The sequence below is a fragment of the Phodopus roborovskii genome, unplaced genomic scaffold (genome assembly GCF_943737965.1).
Source record: "Phodopus roborovskii unplaced genomic scaffold, PHOROB, whole genome shotgun sequence".
Taxonomy (NCBI): Eukaryota; Metazoa; Chordata; class Mammalia; order Rodentia; family Cricetidae; genus Phodopus; species Phodopus roborovskii.
The window spans coordinates 13,783,825-13,803,692 of NW_026126418.1; the positions used below are offsets into that span (position 1 = coordinate 13,783,825).

The 19,868-nt window shown below is 41.2% G+C and overlaps 1 protein-coding gene across 1 annotated transcript in view; it reads left to right on the forward strand.

Moving 5' to 3' along the window:
- Positions 1-19,868, forward strand: part of Ext2 (exostosin glycosyltransferase 2) — a 134,939-nt gene that overhangs the window by 61,529 nt on the left and 53,542 nt on the right. Inside the window, exon 8 of the mRNA XM_051184124.1 lies at positions 445-576. Within this exon, the coding sequence (XP_051040081.1) occupies positions 445-576 (132 nt within the window). The remainder of the gene's footprint in view (positions 1-444; positions 577-19,868) is intronic.

Consider the following 19,868-nt stretch of genomic DNA (forward strand, 5'->3'; position numbering starts at 1 on the left):
TCTTGTTAGCCAGTTTGCTCTAGGGATCTCTTATCTCCAGTTTCTGATGCTGAGATTATGTGTGGGCTACCATTCCGACCCAGCATTTACATAGATTCTGGGGAGCGAAACTCTGATCCTCATGCAAGTGCTTTATCCATGGGGCTATATGTTCAGCCCTCTATTTGTCTCTTTTACTGAAAGATTCTAAACCTTGCCTGATTTAACACATAGTACTTTCATCATCCTTGGCTCCTCTTCTATCACACTGACTGTGTGTACTTTCCTGACTACTACTCTATTCTGGCTGCAATAAGTCATACCCCTGACATATCTGGTATGGCAGCAGGGAGCACCCTTCACTCCAGGAATGAAGGAATCACCTAGCCCCAAGTTGGCCATGACAGGGCATCTTGTTCCCCCACATCTCACCAGCTCACTTACAGCATGTTGTTTTCTTTATAGGCACGATGGTTCTGGGAAGCATACTTCCAGTCCATTAAAGCCATTGCCCTGGCCACCCTGCAAATCATCAATGACAGGATCTATCCATATGCAGCCATCTCCTATGAAGAGTGGAATGACCCTCCTACTGTGGTAAGTGGGTTCCTGTGCTAGCCATGTGAGCCTTACAGATGGGAGAAAGGGGAACTTAAATGCCAGCTGTCTCAGATGGGTGAGCACTTTAGACTTGCAGCTTGATAAGGGCACTTGGTTGAGAAAGTCTGACAAGAGTTAATAGGACAGAGGAGCGGCAGGTTCCAGTTCTCCACATGCTTGGGAAGAGCCTGTTTTCTTAAGGTCAAGGTGATTGACACATGGGTCTTGTTGTAAGCTAAAGACTTCCTGATGGCTTTGGCAGTGAGTTCCTAGAACACTGGAAAAGGTTCCATCACCAGCTTGATGATGGGCTTGTTTGGGCATCCTGCTATGCTGGAGATGGCATGAAGTACTTGACATAAGTTGACATCCCAAGGCTCTGTGAGCAAAACAGTAGTAAGCAAAAGTGGAGTGGCCTTTGGGATTACTAGTCCCTTGCTTGAGAGCAGTGGAAGTCTTGAGCAAGAGAGAGGGTGTGTTCAGGAGGCTGAAGGAGGCAGAGGCACAGGTGTCATTGTAGGGACTGTGATTGGCGTATAGGCACACCTTCTTCCTCTATGAAAATGCCAAGTGCTCTGGGGTGGCAATTATGACTTCCTAGCTGCTCTCAGACACGTCTGGTAGTGTAGCTCATGGACTTGAACATTTCACGTGGGAGCAGATGCTTCTCCACACTCCATCCCATTGATCAGCCCCCATCACCTAAGTTGGACTTCTCTAGCTATGGCTGCATGCTGCCACACAGTTGATCACATCAAATCTTATGTCTTTTTCCTTGCCTGAGTCCCTTCCCCATTTTGTCCTTTCTCATATGGGTACTGAGTATTTGGCACTCCATCAGGGAAAAAAAGATAAGCCCTAGTTTCAGGTGAACACTGATGGTGTGAGTCCTGCAGTAGGACAGTGCTCCAGCCTCCAGTGAATACTGATGGTGTAAGTCCTGCAGTAGGACAGTGCTCCAGAGCATGCGATCGTGTAACCATGTCTCTTTGCTCCCTGCAGTGTTTCCAAGGAAGAATGCAAACACATGCTTAGAGAAAACATCCTTTTTTTGAGGTAGCATCCTTTACCTATTTCCTCTTTGAGCTTGTTGCCAAGGTGACCTTGCAGAATAATTATTAAATATAATAACATAAACAGGATCATACTAAGGATGCTTCTCTGTACCATGTCCTATTCACTTAGCAAGAGATTCCACTTCTCCAGAAATAGGTTGGAGTTTTGTAGGATGATTGTATACTGTTCATTGTTTGGATATAACTTATGTTGTAGGCCTATTAGTTATATTTCAAACTGGAATAAAAACTACTTTCCTTTCTATTTTCTATCAGGTATAAGTACATACTTTAAATAAATTTCTAAGTAAGTATATGAATAATGTACAGGATTGAGTCCAGCTTAGAAATTGCTTAACTTCCTTCCCCCATTTTGCGAAAATGACTCATATAACCCAACCTTAACTTCTGATCCTGCCTCCACCTCACTTGAGATTACAGGTATGTGCTACCTACCATGCCTGGTTTGTGTTGTTTTGAGGATCAAACACTGAACTCTGAGCAAGCTACGCAAGCAAGGTACCAAACCCAGCCTAAGAAACATGCATTTTTAAAGAATTAGTTGATAGTTACAAATTGTTCTTTCAAAAATTACAGTTTCCATGCTGGCTTTGGCAATACACAAATTAAACCTGGAATAATATAGAGGTTAGTGTGGCCCCTGGGCAGAGATAATACACAAATTTATGAAGTATTCTATATTTTCTATTATTTATATTAGAGTTGGCTTGCCACAGCAAGGACTATAGATATAAGTGAAGACAATTTACTAAGACAACACATGTAAAATTAAACCAACAAGGGAAAAGGTATGGGGAGATAAAAATAGGAGCACAGAAGCACAAAATACAACACAGAAAAACACAAGAGCACATGACAGAGAAGGCACTGTGGAGCCTACATCCACTCACCGCTCTCCATACTAAAAGCTAAAAATTATCAGAGAGTTCAAATCCAGAAAAATATTTTGAGTTTTACTTATAAAAAGATGTGTGACATGTTTAAGACGTGGATAGACAGATAAATAGAGTAAGGAATCTTCAGGCTCTAGGCAAGAAGTTAGCAATGTGGATGAATTAGTAATTTGGAGGAGAAATTTAAAGGCATGGAAGAAAACTACCGAAGGAAAATGGGATGGGAAAAAGCAAACAAATCTGGAAATAGAAGGAGGAGGAGGAGAAAGAAGAAGGAGGAAGCAAACCCAGTGGAAAGCATCAGTTAACAGGATGTTTTTTAGAGACCAAACCTATAAGTCCATGATATAGGGGGAACTGAGATAAAGTCTAAAGTCTAAAGTTATCCAATAAATTCATAACAGGCAGTTCCCGAAACCTGGGAAAAGGAATAGAATCCAAACAGAGGCATTTAAAACTTCCAGTAGACATGGTCAGAGAAGAACTTCTCCATGACACCACACAGTCAGATCTCAAAAGGCAAAGCAAAGGAACAACTTTAGAAACTGTTAAGGGAAAATGTCAACTCATATACAAAAACAAAGGCATATGAGTAACATCAGCTCTCTGGCTGGCAAGATGGTTCAGCTCAGATGGCCAAACCTGACACACCTGAGCTCAATCTCCAGTGAGGACTGGTTCCCACAGTTTGTCCCACACATGTGAATGTGCACATACACACCCACCTACTCTTCCACCACAAATAATAAATAAATAGATGAAAAATATTTTTTTAATTTTTAAAGAATAATATCAGATCTCTTATCGACCCTAAAAGCCAGTGAAGACGAAGTGATATATTTCAGTCCCTGAAAGAAGTAACTGTCAATTGACAATACCCAGCAAAATTATCCCTTAGAATTGGTGTAGACACAAGGACAATTTTAGACAAGCACAGGCTGAGACGGCTCATGATGAACCAGCCGGCACTGCAACTGACAGGAGGACTATCCAGAAGATGAAGGCAGCCACCTCTGTGAGAGCACATGAGGAATTCATTTCATGAGAGGAACAGATGAACAAAGGAGAGCCTAGAAGTACTCCATCATGTCCAACACAGTGAACCTATAAACCCCGAACACTGAGGCAGGAGGAAGAAAAGAGCTATCAGTAATCCAACCAGCCAGAAAAACAACCAAATAGCAGCGCCCCCCCCCCCCAATACCTTAGATGCAATAATTGGCCCTACTCACCAACTAAAAGGTACAAACTAGGTGACTAGATAAAAACCCAACACCCAACTATGTATTGTGTCTAAGACATACACCACTCTGGTACAGACATTGGAAGTGGAAAATCAAAGGAGAGACATCCACCCACCATGCCATGGGAACCATGAAGCAGCTGGTGTAGTGATTCTGATATCTGATAAAGTAGAAGAGATAAATCCATTACATTTTTAAAAATGAAACAGCTTATAAAGAGTATATAGCAATTGTAAATATTTGTACATTGACCCTTGTGGGCTTCCAATTTCATAAACACTAAATGGTATGAAAGGTAAGACAAGTCCTGATATGGTACTGCTGGGGGACTTAAGTACTCCATTCTTATCTTTAATCAGGTTTTCCAAACTAAAAGTAGAGCAACAGCAGAGCTAACCCATACAATTGACTGGTTGGATGTAAGGGACATCTGCAGATCATTGCATCCAATAGATAGCAGAATATACATTCCCAGCAGCCCATGAAACATCCTCTACAATCAGTCAGATTAGGTGTCTCTGAGCAAGCCTTAACACATGCAAAAAGCTGAAGTAACTCTTTCTATCCTCTTAGACCACAGCATACAAGTAGAAATCAACAACAAGAGAAACTCAGAGACTACACAGAACTTGCAGGCCCAACAAGTGTGCTCTTTAGTTAACAGTGAGTTATTAAAAAAGTCAGGGAGGTAATTTAACATTTCTATGCTTTGATGAAAGTGGCAGCACAGCTTATTAAACTTTTGACATAGGGGAGTCATTTATAGTAATTAATGTTCAATTTTTAAAGAAGAAATCAATGGTCTTGTATTTGCTAGCTCAGCAGTTAAGAACACTTCTAGAGAATCCAGGTTCAATTCCCAGCACCTACATGGTAGCTCATAGCCTTCTGTAACTCCAGCCTTGGGGGATCTGACACCCTTTTCTGACCTCCACAGGCACCAGGTACATACCTAATATGCAGATATGCACATAGGCAAAACACATACATATAAAATAATATAAAATCAGAACAGTGTCAAATAAGTTATTATTATATCTGAGGTTTCTAGAAACACAAGAAGCCAAACTTAAATGCACAGTGGCTAGATAGTTTAAAGATCATGGCAGAAGTTAATGGATTAGAACCTAAAGGAACAACTCATAGACTTAAAGAGCTGGTTCTTTGAGAAGATGAACAAGACTGACAAAGCCCTGACCAGACTAACCAGAGCAAAGAGAAGCACTGCTTATATAAGATTAGAGATGAAAGGAAATTTGTTACAGTAGAATCGGATAAAACCTGGAGACTCATTAGGGAATATTGTGGAACTTACTTTGCAAAATGCTGAAAAATCTGGAAATAGTGGATAGATTCTTAAATATACCTGCCAAAATTAAGTCTTATAAGAATATAAAGACAACTTAAACAAAGCCAGGCAACACAATTGAAGCAGCAATGAAAAGTCTTTGTAAAAGCTAAAAGCCAGGACCGGGCAGATTCATTGCTGAATTCTATCAAACTGTTAAAGAAGAGCTCACAGTCCTCAAATTGTGCCACAAAATCGAAAGGGAAGGAACACTGCCAAACTTATTCTGTGAAGTCAGTGTTATCCTGATACTAAACCAGGTAAGAATACAACAATCAAGCTATAGACCGACTTTCACAACAAGCAAGGATTACAAAAAATTTCAGAAAAGTTCTAACAAACAAAATTCAAGAGGACATTAAGATCTTACATCACAACAAAGCTGATTTCATCCCAGGGATGCAAAGTTAGTCCAACATTCTCAAACAAATAAATGTCACACACCAGATAAATAGACTTCAGGACAGAAATCACATGATCTTCTCAATGAATACAGAAAAGGCATTTGACAAAATTTAAAGTCCTGAAGGAACTAGAACTAGAAAGAACTTATCTCAAGCACATATATAGCCAGTGTTATCAAATGGGGGAAATACTGGGAATATTTCCTCAAACTCTGGAATGAGACAGGAATGTGATGACTCTTCACTCACATTCAATATAGGTAAAGCAATAAGACAAGAAAAGGAAATGAAGGGGACATGAGTAAAAAACAAAGAAGTCAAACTATTCCCATTTGCGAATGCTATGATCTTATTTAAAAGACTCTATGGACAGACCAGATAAATATTTTCAGCAAAGTTAAGTAACAGGGCTCAAAATCAACATAACAGAAGCAAAAAGCTTTTCTGTTTCAATCACTTCCCAAGGAGAAAATCATGAAAAGCATTCCTTTCACAATGCCTTCAACCAATAAATAAGTGAACAAATAAACCCAGGGGACTACCCTAACCAAAGAGGTGAAGACCTCTATAATGCAAACCTGAGGATGCTGAAGAAATGGAAGATGATGCTAGACAATGGAGACCCTTTCAGTGCTCATGGATTGAAAGAATTAACATTGTCTGAATTAATCTACAGTCTATACAATTCCCATAAAAATTCCAGTGACATTCTCCACATAACTAGGAAAAAATCCTAAAATTCACATGGAAGCCCAAAAGACCACAGATAACCAAAGAAATCTTCAACACCAAGTATGATGCCAGACCCACTACAGTACTTGACTTCAGATCATACACCAAGCATAGTGAAAAAGTCAATGTGGTACTGGCATAGAAACAGACACATATACTAATGGACTAGAATAGATGACCAGAAATAAATCCATAGTCACCCAAACATATGCTGCATAAAGTATAGTCTCTTCAGCAAATGTTGCTGGAGGTACAGAGAGTCATGGGAGCAAGCGGTTTAGGTGCCTCAAAGCCACTTTTGGAAGAGGAGGAAGCTTGTGATAGGGAGGAGATTAATGTCCATAATTTAAACGAGTTGTCAGTGTTCTCTGTAGATGATAAGAAATCACTGTAGCATTAATGGAGTAAGGATACACTTGAGATCAACCTATGTGACACCAGTGTAGAGGATTAATACGTGTAACAGTGGAACAACATTGGAGACAACTTGAGGACATGGGAGAATTAGTAGGGGACAGATTTGAGCCATGTCTGGAGAGATTGATTGCTCTCACTGGTGAGCCAGAGTCATAGGGTATCGTTTATCCTGAAAGGCTTTCTCAGTCTGGCTCCAGTCTGCCTTTCTAGCCTTCTTTCCTTCCTGCCTGCTTTGAGGAGTTCCACAGTATGACCGACAAGTTGCTTCCTTCAGATGTGCCCATCTGCTGCTCCTCCCTTGCCCTAGTGTGCCATTCTTCGCCATCAATTCCTCTTCCTGAGGACTTGTACATACACCCTTTCCTCCACAAGGCCTTGCAACCCTCCCCCCATGCCCCCAAGGAAGCAATCTTTTCCTCTTCACAAACTCCAAAGGTGTCGAATCTGTTTCTTCCTGTCACTTAGCACACACAGAGCTATATTTTCCTGTGGGGTTCTAAGCAGCTGCGGGACCTACATGCTAGTATGACAGCCATTATTTTGGTCATTCCCCCACATACCACCTGCTTAGATGGTAGGGGCTTGATAGATGCCCTCTGTAAAGCAGTCTCATGGTGCATGATGGTCTGTGGTCTATGCTAGTCACATAATTGGCAAGTTGTGTAAACAAGTGAAGACCTGGGATTCACACTGCCTGTAAAGTCCTCAGGGAGCCACTGAACCTTCTCTGTGTGGAGCATAACTCCTGTCCTAGCATATGGTGTAGGTTTGAACTGAAGAGTCTCACACCACACACAAGTGTTCCAGCATACTCAGGCAGATAGTCTAGGAATCAGGACTTCACCCTGAGTGTGTAAATAATTAGAGTTTCAGTTCTTTTTTGCAAGTACAGATTAAGAGAAAATGTGAAATAGTTTTGAAATTGATATGCTTGGAGTTTAAGATAGAATGGTTGAAGTAAGGAACTCATAGCTTAATAAAGAACACAAGTATAAAAGGCATAAATCTAGATATACATCCAGAAATGTATTTGATAATTTTTCATTTGGTTCTTTCTTAAATACCTGTTCGGGGCACTTTGGTATTTATCACATCTCTAGTCAGTCAGGTGACGAGGTTCCTGATTTACAGCCCAGGGCCGCTTGCTTCTGAGTCTTTGGTGGAAGCAACAGGCGGGAGGCTGGGTAGCAATGATTCATGTGTAGTTGACTTCTCCCTCCCCTCAGGAATATTTAACTGACTCTAGATGAGATTACTCTGAGCCCAGTCTGCAGGGGAGTCTGTCCTCTAGATTCCAGCAGATTTACAATGTCAGACACCCGAGGTGGGAGTAGGTGTGGATGGTGTTCAGTAAATCACGGATGCTCTGGACTGCTTAAAGGTGTGCTGCTGGCCTCCCGCCTGCTCTGTGCATGATCAGACAGGGGAATGAGAGGTGAAAGCCATATTTTGGATAGATACAGCTGTCTTCATTTAATATAGAAATGGCTATGGCTGTGGGTGACAGATAGGGAGGGGTGGCCCACTAGAACATCCATCACCAGATGTTTAGTGTTCTAATTGATAGGGTGAGGCCAGTTACATGGTATTCCACTCTCAGGACCTGGGAGCATTTGCCACAGGGAGCCTTGGCCACATGGAGCCTTGAGCACTATTTGGAAGTAGCAGGTCTGCCTGGATCAGAGAGACTATGCTTGGGGAAGGACTTTTCTCTTAAGTTCAAGATGGTTAAGAGGCAAACAGAGATGGAGAGAAAGTTCAGACAGTAAAACCTGCATACAATCCCCAACACCCTTGTGAAAAAGTCAGGTGTGGTGGGTGGTACACACCTTTAATCCCAGAGCTGAGGGTGGATCTTTAGTCTCTACACACATGTGTACATGTATATTCCATCACACATGAACACACACCAAAAGTTGTTTTAAAAAGAAAGAATGCAGGGGCTAGAGAGATGGCTCAGTGATTAAGAGCACTGGCTGCTCTTCCAGTGGTCCTGAGTTCTATTTCCATCACTCATGTAATAGCTCACAACCATCTATAACTGTAGTCCCGGGGGATCTTTTGTGCTTTTCTGGTGTGCAGATGTACAAGCAGACAAGGCACCCATATACATAAAATACATATATATAGCTGGACAGTGGTGGTGCACGCCTTTAATCTCAACACTTGGGAGGCAGAGGCAGACAGATCTCAGTGAGTTTGAGGCCAACCTGGTCTACAAAGTGAGTTCCAGGATTGCCAGGACTGTTACACAGAGAAATCCTGTCTTGAAAAATAAAAATAAAACAAAAGCAAAAACAGAATAAAAGAAAAAGAAAAAAAAAAAAACAAAGAAAGAGTACATGTGTTTATCCTGAATTTTCTTAGCTTGTCCCAGGGCTTCCTGTATCTTTTACCTTTTCTATTTGTCTACCCGTTGATCTGTCTTTCTCGATCTCTGTACCTGCACCAAATGTTATCATCTTTTTCAGTCTCTGCCTCCTTCCTCCTTCACAGTCCCTGTTGCTGTTTTGGGCTGGCCAAAGCAGTCAGGCTTTTCCCCAGACACTACCCTGGACCTCTGGTCTCAGATGCAAGTTACAGAAAGTATTTTGTGTTGCCTCTAGGTTTCTAGCATGTGCTACCAAAGGTGAATCATCTCAATAACAGTCTTTTAAAACATCAAAAATAAAAGTCTGTTACAATTGTGCATTTCCTTATTATTTGTCTATAATATGATTTTTATTCCATTATGATTTTATTTACTCTTTGGGTGGATACATTTCTTTTTCAAGTTTTAATCAGCAACAATACCAGGAAAGATTACCTTCTCTTTTTTCTTTCTGCATCTACTATTCTGTCTAGTTTTATGTTAGCTTGATACAAGCTAGAATCATTTTAGAAAAGAAATTGCCCCACTTTGGCCTGTAGGCAAACCTGTATTACATTTTTTCTGATTGATATAGGGAAGTCCAGCCCACCATAAGTGGTGTCACCCTTAGACTGGTGATCCTGGATGCTGGTTGAGCAAGTCGTGAGGAGCAAACCAGTAAGCAGCCCTCCTCCATTACCTCTGCACCAGTCCCTGCCTCCAGGTTCCTGCCTTGAGCTCCTTCCCTGACCTCCCTTCATGATGGACTATAGCTCTAGGCCAAAATAGACCTCCCCCATGTTGCTTTTGCTCATGAAGTTTTATCTCAGCAATAGAAACTCTAACTAAGACATCAGACCTGGAACAAGGAAGAAAGACCAGAGTTTTTTTTTATTGTGGCTATTAATAAAAATTAATGAGGAATTTGGGGAGGCTGCTTAAAGTGTATAATTTTCTAAGACTACAATAGAAAAACAAAAGCTAGTTACAATGAAGTCCAGCTAGAGGCTGCTTAAAGTATATAATTGTCTAAGACTATGATGGAAAAACAAAAGCTAGTTACAATAAAGTCAACTGGTCACATATGTATTTAAGTGGAAGCCCTGTAAGCCCCTATCCAAATCTAGGTTCTGGAAATGGAAAGACTGTCTACACTCTGAGCTGTTATGTGAGAGCTCCTGGTTGCTAGGTGCCAACCATGGGCTCAGTTGGGCAAATCTGGGGTACTTGAATACAGACCCCTGCCTGTCCAGCTTAGGGTGGGTGCATTGAACTCACACTCTCATGGGTTCCCAAGCCTTGGATCTAGTATATGCTGCTGCTGGCGGCTTAAGGAGCAGGCTTTGGTGTGCAGTTTGGCTTATTCTCCACACCCTGGTTCACTGACTGGGGAAGGCTCATCCATCCTCACCTCTTCCCTCATCTTGACCTGCATGATTTAGACTAGCAGCATCAAGAGACTGTTCAGCCTCTGTCTGCCTCTGCTGAACCTGTGGCTGAAGGCTGCTTACACTCAGTTGTCCAGACGGCTCCTGCTCACAATAGCTGCTTGTTCTGCAGCCCAGGAAGGCTACTCAGACACCTGAAGTAGAACCCTCAGTGGGAAAGACACCAGTTTAACAAATTGTTTGGCTCAACTCGGCACCAGCTCTTTAGCTTTCGGGCTGTGGAATGTTCCTCTGGAATTTGAGGGTCTTTTCCCCAAGGGGCCTTCTTGGCTGATTCTCAGATCCTTTTTCTCCTACTGTCTAGATTTAAAAAAAAAAAAAAAATGTATGCAATTCAGAAATTTAGTCTGCATTTTAAGTAAAATTTTTTGAATTTTATTGTTTTTAGAGGTATATCATGAATTGAGTAACATTTGCACAAGTGGTTTAGTATGCTACATCAAATTCTAAACGTTTCTGTGAAGAGCTTCAGGGAAATGCCAGATGTCTCAAGTTATCAGCAGTCAGGGAGTAAAGAAAGCTGGGCCTCACTGTACAGATAGAAAGATGGAGACCTAAGGAGCTTGGCTGATTCTGGTCAGACAGACAGGAAGGACCAGGTGTCAAGCCAGATTTGAATGGGGAGGATATGTAAGGAATATCAAAGAGCAAACTTGGGGTGTGGCTGAGATAGCAACCACAAACAGACATCTGCATGGCACCCCTGAGGGAAATACTGGGTGAATGAATCCCCACCTCCAGTTGATGTGAGTGTGGCCCTGCCTCTCTATCCTTTACTTGAGGTCCACTCTGAGGTCCCTCGCACTCATGGATCAAACCTGGCTGCCTCTTGACATCGCACAGCATGTGGGAAGGCAGTGAGTAGTATAGTGTTTTAGAAAGTGTGGAGGCTTGCCCTGGCAGCAGATGAATTGAGAATAGCACTGGCCATGCTACCCTGCACCAGTGATCAGGTATTAATTAGCACAGCAGACCCCCTGGCCTTCAGCGGCTGTGGCCAGCCTTCAGAGGCTGTGGCCAGGTTCTTTCCAATTCTGCCTCAGCAATCCCAGAACATAGTTTGGTTTTGGTTTTTGGTTTTGTTTTGTTCTGATTTGAGACGGGATTTCTCTGTGTCACAGCTCTGTAGACCAGGCTAGCCTCAAACTCACAGAGATTGCCTCTCTCTTCTTCTGAGTGCTGTAATTTAAGGTGTGTGCCTCCATCATTGGGTCCCAGGATATAGTTTTAAGAGTCTCCAAAGTAATATTTGAAAGAGGCGTTCTCATAACCAAGTCATTATAGTTGTAATTAGGAAAAAAAAGGCCATATTGCTTGATTTTTATCCCGTTTCTCTTTTACTCTCTCTGCAATACTTCTTCATTTTATTGTTTTAAAATACTGTTGTTTCACACATGAATTTAAGTAGTCACATAAAAACTAGAGCCTGTTGCTGGGGGAAGCTGCTTTCAACTCTTCCAACTCTGGTTATCTTTCTGATTCCATATAGAATGCTCATAATGGAATTGTTAAATTTCTTATTACTTTCAAATTGATGCTTTCTCTCCCATGCTCTCCATTTTACCTGTGTGCCTTGTGCTATGCATCCATCTATCCAGGGGTGACATATCATTGCTTTTCACTAAAATGGTCTTTACCTTATGCATAGTTGGGGCTATATAAATATGGTTTTCAGCTGAGCCAAGTCATGAATAGTAAGTACTTGATTCCCTGTTTCCCAGGAAGATAATAGCGTCTTTCTTTCTACTTTGCGATGATTTTCACTAACTGTTTTAGTTAAGACAGTAAAATGGTCAGTGCGTGTAAACTCCAGGCTTCTTGCCTTGGTTTTGGAGCCCTGTCTTGTGCTGCAATCTGAGTGAGTCTTCTTTGGCTCTCTGTATAGCTGTTATCCGATCTTTCCTCTCTGCATTGTGTAGTTGCCTTCTCCAGGTTCTGACACCTTCCTTTTCTGGTTTCTTCCTTCCAGAGAGCTTTCTAAGGCAGCACCTGAGAGACAGAAAGGGAGATAATGTTCTGTTGCCTTGCGTGTCTGGAAATGTGCTTATTTTTAATGTGATGAGTGGTTGAACTCAGAATTCTGGTGGAAAACTTAGTTTTGTTCTTTGGCTTTGTGTTTTGTTTTGAGACAGGGTTTCTCTGTGTATCCTTGGCTGCCTGGAACTTACTCTATAGAGCAGGCTGGCCTCAAATTCAGAGATCTGCTTGCCTCTGTCTCCCAAGTGCTGGGATTAAAGGCATTCACCATTGCTGGCTTTTAATGTTTTTCCCCCAACCCCTAGCAACTTCTGTGCTCTAAAATTTTGGAGTAATGTTTTTACTGACAGTGCTGATCCAAGCTTTTTCAAACTGGAAATCCATGCCTTTCAGCACAGAGGCATTTTCTCATTTTCTTCTTGTATCTGTTTAGTTACTGTCTTCTGTCCTCTCCTTTTTCTCTGTAGCATCTATTATTTGGATGGTGAATGTGTGCATTAGTTCTCCTTTTTTTCTTGCCATGCCTGGTCTTTCTGTTCTCATTTTTCTGGCATTTTATTCCTTTATCTTTTAACTTTTCATTAAAAACAAAAACCACATCAGTTCTTTTTACTTTAGGGTACATGATTTTCCAGTTCTGAAGATACTGTTTATGGTTTTATTTGCTTGTATTGTTTCCTTTTATTTCATATGTATGTATGTATGTATGTATGTATGTATGTATGTATTTGCTCTTTTGCAATGAAAGCTTTCTTTATGTTGTGGTGTTGGCTCTTGTGAGTGAGGAACTGAAAGCTAATTGGAAGCTCTGAGCCTAGATGAGCTTTGCCAGTGATGGGCTGTACTCAGGTCAGTAGACCCAGACATTTGCCCAAATGTTGGTGTTAATAGTTATTCCCAATGGAATAGTTTATTGCTCTGGAGAATAGTCTTTGTGCCCAGAGGAGGGCTGGAGAAGGGGTAGGCAAGAGTGGGCTCCAAGCATTTTGGAACTGAGTAGGGGAAAGAGATGGTCCTTGCTCCTCCTTTTGTGGATGGTACCTCACCCTGCCTCCAGATCTTTGTGACTGTGAGTCTGGGATCTCTCAGTTTCATTTGGCCCATAGAATAATCTCCTTCTGCAAAGTTTGGGAATGTGGTTGGCCTCTCTGTGCCTTAGGCTTAGGGACCTTTGATCAACTGTTCTTATTGAATGTCTCCAAGGAGCTCCAATGTCTGTCTTCTTGTCATCATCACTGTTAGGAAGCATAGAATTGACTGCTTGCTTGCCTGCTTGATTGATTTTGCTTTGCTGTATCATTCATTATTATTCTGACTTTTGTTTGTTTGTTTTGTTGTTTTGTTTTGTTTGCTTGCTTGCTTGTTTGAGACTCGCTATTTCCCACGTTGGTCTTGAACTCTTGAACATAAATGTTCCTTCCTCCTCAGACTCATGAGCCCTGGGACTATAAGTGTATGCCTTCACACTTGGCTAAAAAGTCTATTTCTTTTTTCATTTTTCTGAGGCTGTGGGTTGAAGCCAGGCTTTGTGTGTTCTAGGCAAATGATCTGTCCCTTATCTGTATCCCCAGAACTATTTTTTTTTTTATTTTGATACAGTTTAGAATTGAAGTTTTACAAAGTAGCAGTTTTTTATATACTCCTTTACCCATATTCCCCTAGTGCTAATTATTTATCACAGTTATGTTTTTCCATTTGTATATGTTCAGATGTATTCCTGAACCTTCTAGAAGGCATGTTATATACCTTTACTCTTGAATATCCCTCATATAGAATAATCTCAGCACTACAGTGATACTGTACTACTGCTTAGACTTTGTTATCCTGACAGTGTTCTTCATCATGAAACTGCCATTGCATTTACTTCTGTAGCTTTCACTCCTGAGGGTTAGAGCAGTCTTTCATTCTTTGTCATTCATGTGGGATGACATTTTTGAATATTTAGAAGAGAACTTGTCGTATGTACAGTAAGACACACACACACCCCTTCTTCTGCGAAGCAGCAAGGAACTTTATTCAAAAGCAAAGCTGCACAGACTGTAGATAATGTAGGAGGTCAGCTCCTGCCTGATGACAAGGCACTCAAGAACTTATAGACATCTTTGGATTTGGAGTATGTGATACTTTTGCCTGGTCAGATCCAAAAGTATGTGGTCTTGTCATGTCAGAAGACACAGAACCCCAGTTTGTTCCATTGTTGTAATAGTGGCTTGGATCACAGGTTTCCCCCCCTGGCTTTTCCAGTGCCTCATTACTGTTTCCTTTTATTATGTGTCATATGAGGGAGATAGTGGCTCTTCAAACTGTAAATATCCTTTTATTTTCAAATTTACACCCTCTGATTTGAATCCCATGTGGATTCCTGCCTGAGTAGGCTTCCCATAGTTTTATGCTTTTGAGGCTGAGTTTTTGCCTTTAACCTGAGCAGCATGTCATTAGTTATTCTGAAAATTTCTGTTCATCTTTTCTATAAATGTTAAATATCTGTGTTTCTCACTAATTATTCCTTCTAGAATCTTGTTAAATTTGTGTATAACTTTTTTCCTTCTGCCTTTATTTTCTGTTTGTTTGTTTGTTTGTTTTCTCAGATTTTCCACATTTCATACCTCTTGTGATGGATAATGTTTTCACAGTCATTTTCCCACTTTCTTCAGCAGTGACTAAAGCATGCTTTTGTCTATCCATTGTGTTTTAAAATTCAGTGGTTATTTGTAGAAGTTCATTTTGGTTACTTAAATCAGTCTTCTTGGCCCTTATGTTTTTATTTTTAAGACAGGCCTCACTCTGTACCCCAGGCTGACCTTGAATTCTGAAACCATCTGACTCCCTTTAGCTTCTTCTTTTATGTCCTGAAACATCTGAGACATTTACTGTATAGTCTTTGCTGCTCCAACTTTCTGAAATCCTTGTGAGGTATCATCTTGTCATTGGTCACCTGACTGTTGCTTTGGTTATATCATTACCTTAGTTATTATTTTGGTGTGTGAGTTAGTTCATCTTTGATAAGATTTTCTTTGGAAATGGTTTCAACTTGGAGTAAGAGGGGATTACTTTCCACTCTGTTTTACTTCGTTCATTCATTTCTTTATTGGTATTTATTAATTAATAAATTAATGCTTCTTCAGGTGCTCTAGAGGTAACAGAAATAAATCATTTTCCCACATCAGCATGAGTATCCATACCTTTACATAGACTGTGTTAAACACAAACCTGCATGCCTTCCATTAAACTTTCCCAAGGAGAACCTCTGTCATCACCCCAGGCTCAGGTCCAGAAAGAATGTGTTCTAGCAGGTGGCTTTTCCAGCTCCTCTTCCTTCATTGATCACACAGGCCTAGGGTCCAAGTCTCCTTTCCCACTCTCTCCCTCTCTGGCCTCAAAGCCACTGAAGCTGAGCATCATTGTACATAACCATAGCCTGTGCCCTCCTGGATACCACTGTGCCCACCAGCACCAGTGTCTTCCACTCCCCTTGAGTTTCTGCCTTGTTCTTGGACTCAGGAGTTTCCCTTTTCCTGTGGCCTCCGCTGCAGGTTGAAAAAGAGTTTTGTTATATTTCATCCTGGATTTCTATGTGTTTTACAGCAAGCGGATTTTTGAAAAGAAAGACTCCATGTGTTTTAGCTTCCAAAATTTTGTCAGACCCTGATCCATCATTGTCTCCTTCCCTGTTCTTTTTGCCCTTGTGGGTTCCTGCCTTCTTCCCCCCCCCCCCAAGAAGAAACAGAGGAAAACACAGTAGACAAAACATGTGCCTTAGTGAAATTCCAGAGAATTAAGAAGTGGCTGTGTTGTGGAGGCTGTTGCTTCCACCGTACCAGCTCTCCCTGTGTGCTGTGCTCTTGTCAGCTCACAGCCATACAAAACTCTGATGTTCTCGGTCATAACTGTGGTGGTGCTTTGAGCTCAAATGTCAGGAGCTGTAATTTAACCATTCCCAAGAGTGCCTGAGAAATCTTCCCACCTCACAGCTGACCTTGCTGATAGAGCCAATGGGCTGCCAGCACATGAGTCCTTTCAAACTGCTGGAATTTTTAAGCATGGGATAGTTAGTTGAGATTGTAAACTTGCTTACTCTCTCTTGTGAAGAAGTGGTTTAGTAGTCTCTGTTGCTGTCTTTGAACTATAAGTGAGCCTTGTTTTTGGAATCAAGTAAATTATGTGTTTTTTCGTGGAGGTCTTTCTTTCAGCTGTTGTCAGTATCCTCATGAAGAAACGGGTCTAGGAGTGATGATTGTGTGTGAAGACTTTGTTCTAAAACCAATCCAAATCTTGTGCATTATCCCTGTCAAACAGTGGAATTGTTATTTTTGATATGTCAAATTGTAAACCAATAAAATCAATGACTATTATCTTTGCCAATATCTTAAGCAGTCATATCATAGATATATTTAGTGAAATTTATTGCTTGCAGACTGTTATAACTCATGAATTATTGAAAGTATCAACATCTGGAATCCTCTCTTTGCTCATTCCAAATTCTTTTAATATGGCTTATGTTGAGCTGTTTCACTGGCTTCTGTCCATCCCACTGATGGAGGCCACAGCCAGATGAGGGTTCTTATAAATGATTGCCTTCCTTTCCAAGAAATAGGAAGATGAAATGTCAACTTTTTCCTCTACTACCTGAAAAGCAATCAGTGACCACCCTTCCTGCTCTTCTTGACAGTAGTTTGGCACTATAAACGAAGGGTGGGCATCTGGCCAAATGCAAAATTCAGAACTATATAGAGAAAAGATTGAAGTGGCTAAGCCTCAGATAATAGCAGGAATTTTCAAGAGGCAGGCAGGTGGGTTTAACCCCTGAGCCTTCAGTAAGCTAAGTGCAACTCAGACATTTCTGAACTGTGCATTTTAATCCTCTTTTACTGCTCATGGTCTGAGTGACTTGAGGTGACAAGGGACTCTTCTCTGCAACAGTTTGATCATCTGCAGGACTGGGCTCAGGCTGCAGAGGAATATTGCAGTTAATTCCTGATTACTTATTGGTGCCTGAACTTTCAAAGGAAAGGACATTTTGGAATCAAACCTGAGTCCAAGAGCATTTACTAGTTTGACCTTGAATAGGTTTCTTCCCTCTTTGAAATTCATTATCTTTATTTGTAAAGTGGGAATCATGTAGGATGACTCTTAAGTAGGATGATTATAAAAACTTAGAGGTATAATTTACAAGGGAGAATTTTATAGATGGCACAGTACTTTTAAAAGTTGTTAATGTTATAGACAGCCACTAATGCAGCTGACCCTCAGCAACTGTGGGAGATTGGTCCCAGGGTCCCCATGGATACTAAAATCCATTGATGGTTAAGCCCCTAGTGTAAAGTGGTATAATTGCACTCAATCTGTGCATGTTTTCTTGTAGACAATCTCTAGATTGCTTATAATGCTTGATTCAGTGTAAGTGCTTTACGAACATCAGTTTCACTTTATTGTTCAGGGAATATGAGTAAGAAAGGAAAGTTCTCTACATGTTTGTTACAGATTCAGTGTTTCTCTTAAGTATTTTCAATACACAGTTTGTTGAATCTTTGTATGCAAGACCCACAGATACAGAGGTCAAGCTATATAGTGCTTTATAGTATGGGAACATGAATTCAGAATTGGATGGGACTCTGTAGAGGAGAATTGAAATTTACAGAGGAATATTCTTTGTACCCAGGTGATAGTCTTAGATATTTTCTGTTGTCTAGTCCTTTCACTCCCTAAGCAGCATTCTGCTCACTTGGTTCTTACTAGTGAAGGAAGGGAGGCATGTTTATTTCAGGATGTAGTTCAGTGGTAGTTTGCCTAGAATGCCCTGAGTATGCTCCCCTGCACTACATACTCACTGACACTATCATCTATCATACTGCTATAACCTCTTACATTTTCAGTGAGCAAACAAAGGTCTGAAGAAGTATAGGGCCTGTCCTAGGTGGAAATTCTCTGCTTATCATTCCAGCTGATAATTACTGCCCTCAAATTAAATAAGGAACATGGTAGTGCATGATAGACTTGATCATGTAAGTGTAGAAAGATTTCTCCCAAATTAACTAAACCACCAAGTAAATATTATGGATCAGTTTAACCTGTTACTGAGCAGTATGAAAGGAAGCTGAACCCCCAAATAAACTGGCCCTTGGTGCCCTGGGAGTATGGGTACATAGCAAGTGCTCACTGGGGAAATCTATATTCTTTGATGTTCAGATTATTCATCCTGATCACTGTGTGAAATGGGGGGTGGAGAGTAGGATTTGTCACATTGAGACATGGAGAGTTTGTCTTAATGACATGAAGTGACCTGCCTGGATTGGTTCAGTACTGAGAACTTGCAAACCACCCCACCCCTTGTGGGATGTGGGGCAGATTCACACCATGAGGCTAGTCTAAATAAGCTCTAGGAGGAAACTGGATAGAACACCTTCGTGACACTCAGACCCTGTCTTGAGGAATTTATCCTCAGTCTGGCTCTTAGTTCTTTCAGTAAAGTCCTAGTGAGTAGCTCACCATCAGAAACCACAAACTCTTGAAGCCCAAGTGAGAGCAGCAGAAACTGAGCTGTTGGAACATCCAGTTTAGACTAGAGTATTGGATCCAAAGAAGTAAATAGAACATAACCCAGAGAGACAGAGGAAACTGTGAAGTGATGCGGAGAACAGAGGTGTACAGAGGTGGAGTGATGTGGAGAACAGAGTTACCGAGGTGGAGTGACGTGGATAACAGTGGTGTACAGAGGTAAACAGCAGACACTTGGAGCTGCAGAGGAGGAGAAGGAGGAGGCTTTTTTGGAAAGGATGTTGGCTGAGAGTTTGAAGAACTGTTAGATGATGCCAGGCCTCAGACCAAGGAAGACCAACAAACCACAGGTCAGTTATCCAAATAAACGATGGATAGGAGGCCATCAAGAGCCTAGTTTCCAAAGAAGATCTCATGCATCTAGAGGACAGAGAATTATTTAAGTTACCCTCATCACTGTGCCTCTCAGTGTCTTCAGACATAGGAAAGGAGGCACATATGGTCAGATGTCAGAAATGCCTGGAGATGGGCACCAGGAACTCTGTACTGGCAGCCACTTGTGTCATAGTTGAGAGTTGTTTTAGTCTTCTGGCCTTCGATCTTTATCTTTCATGTGTCTGTCTTATGTGTCATCAGTGAAATTTGGCCTTTAGCATTATTCTTGTTTTTCGGAACATCCAGTTATTATTATTCCTTACTCTATGAACTAAGAAATCTTGCTTGAATGTACACTTGGGCCATCAGCAGGAAGAGGGCAGTGGGTAGTTGGGGCTCTAGAGGTTTAATGGTTAAGGCAGCATGGGCCACATTACTGATTGCCCCTTTCATATATCCTAGTAACCATTAACATAAATATCATCTCACCATTTTAGACAGGGGACACCACCCTTGTGCAAGTAAGCAAC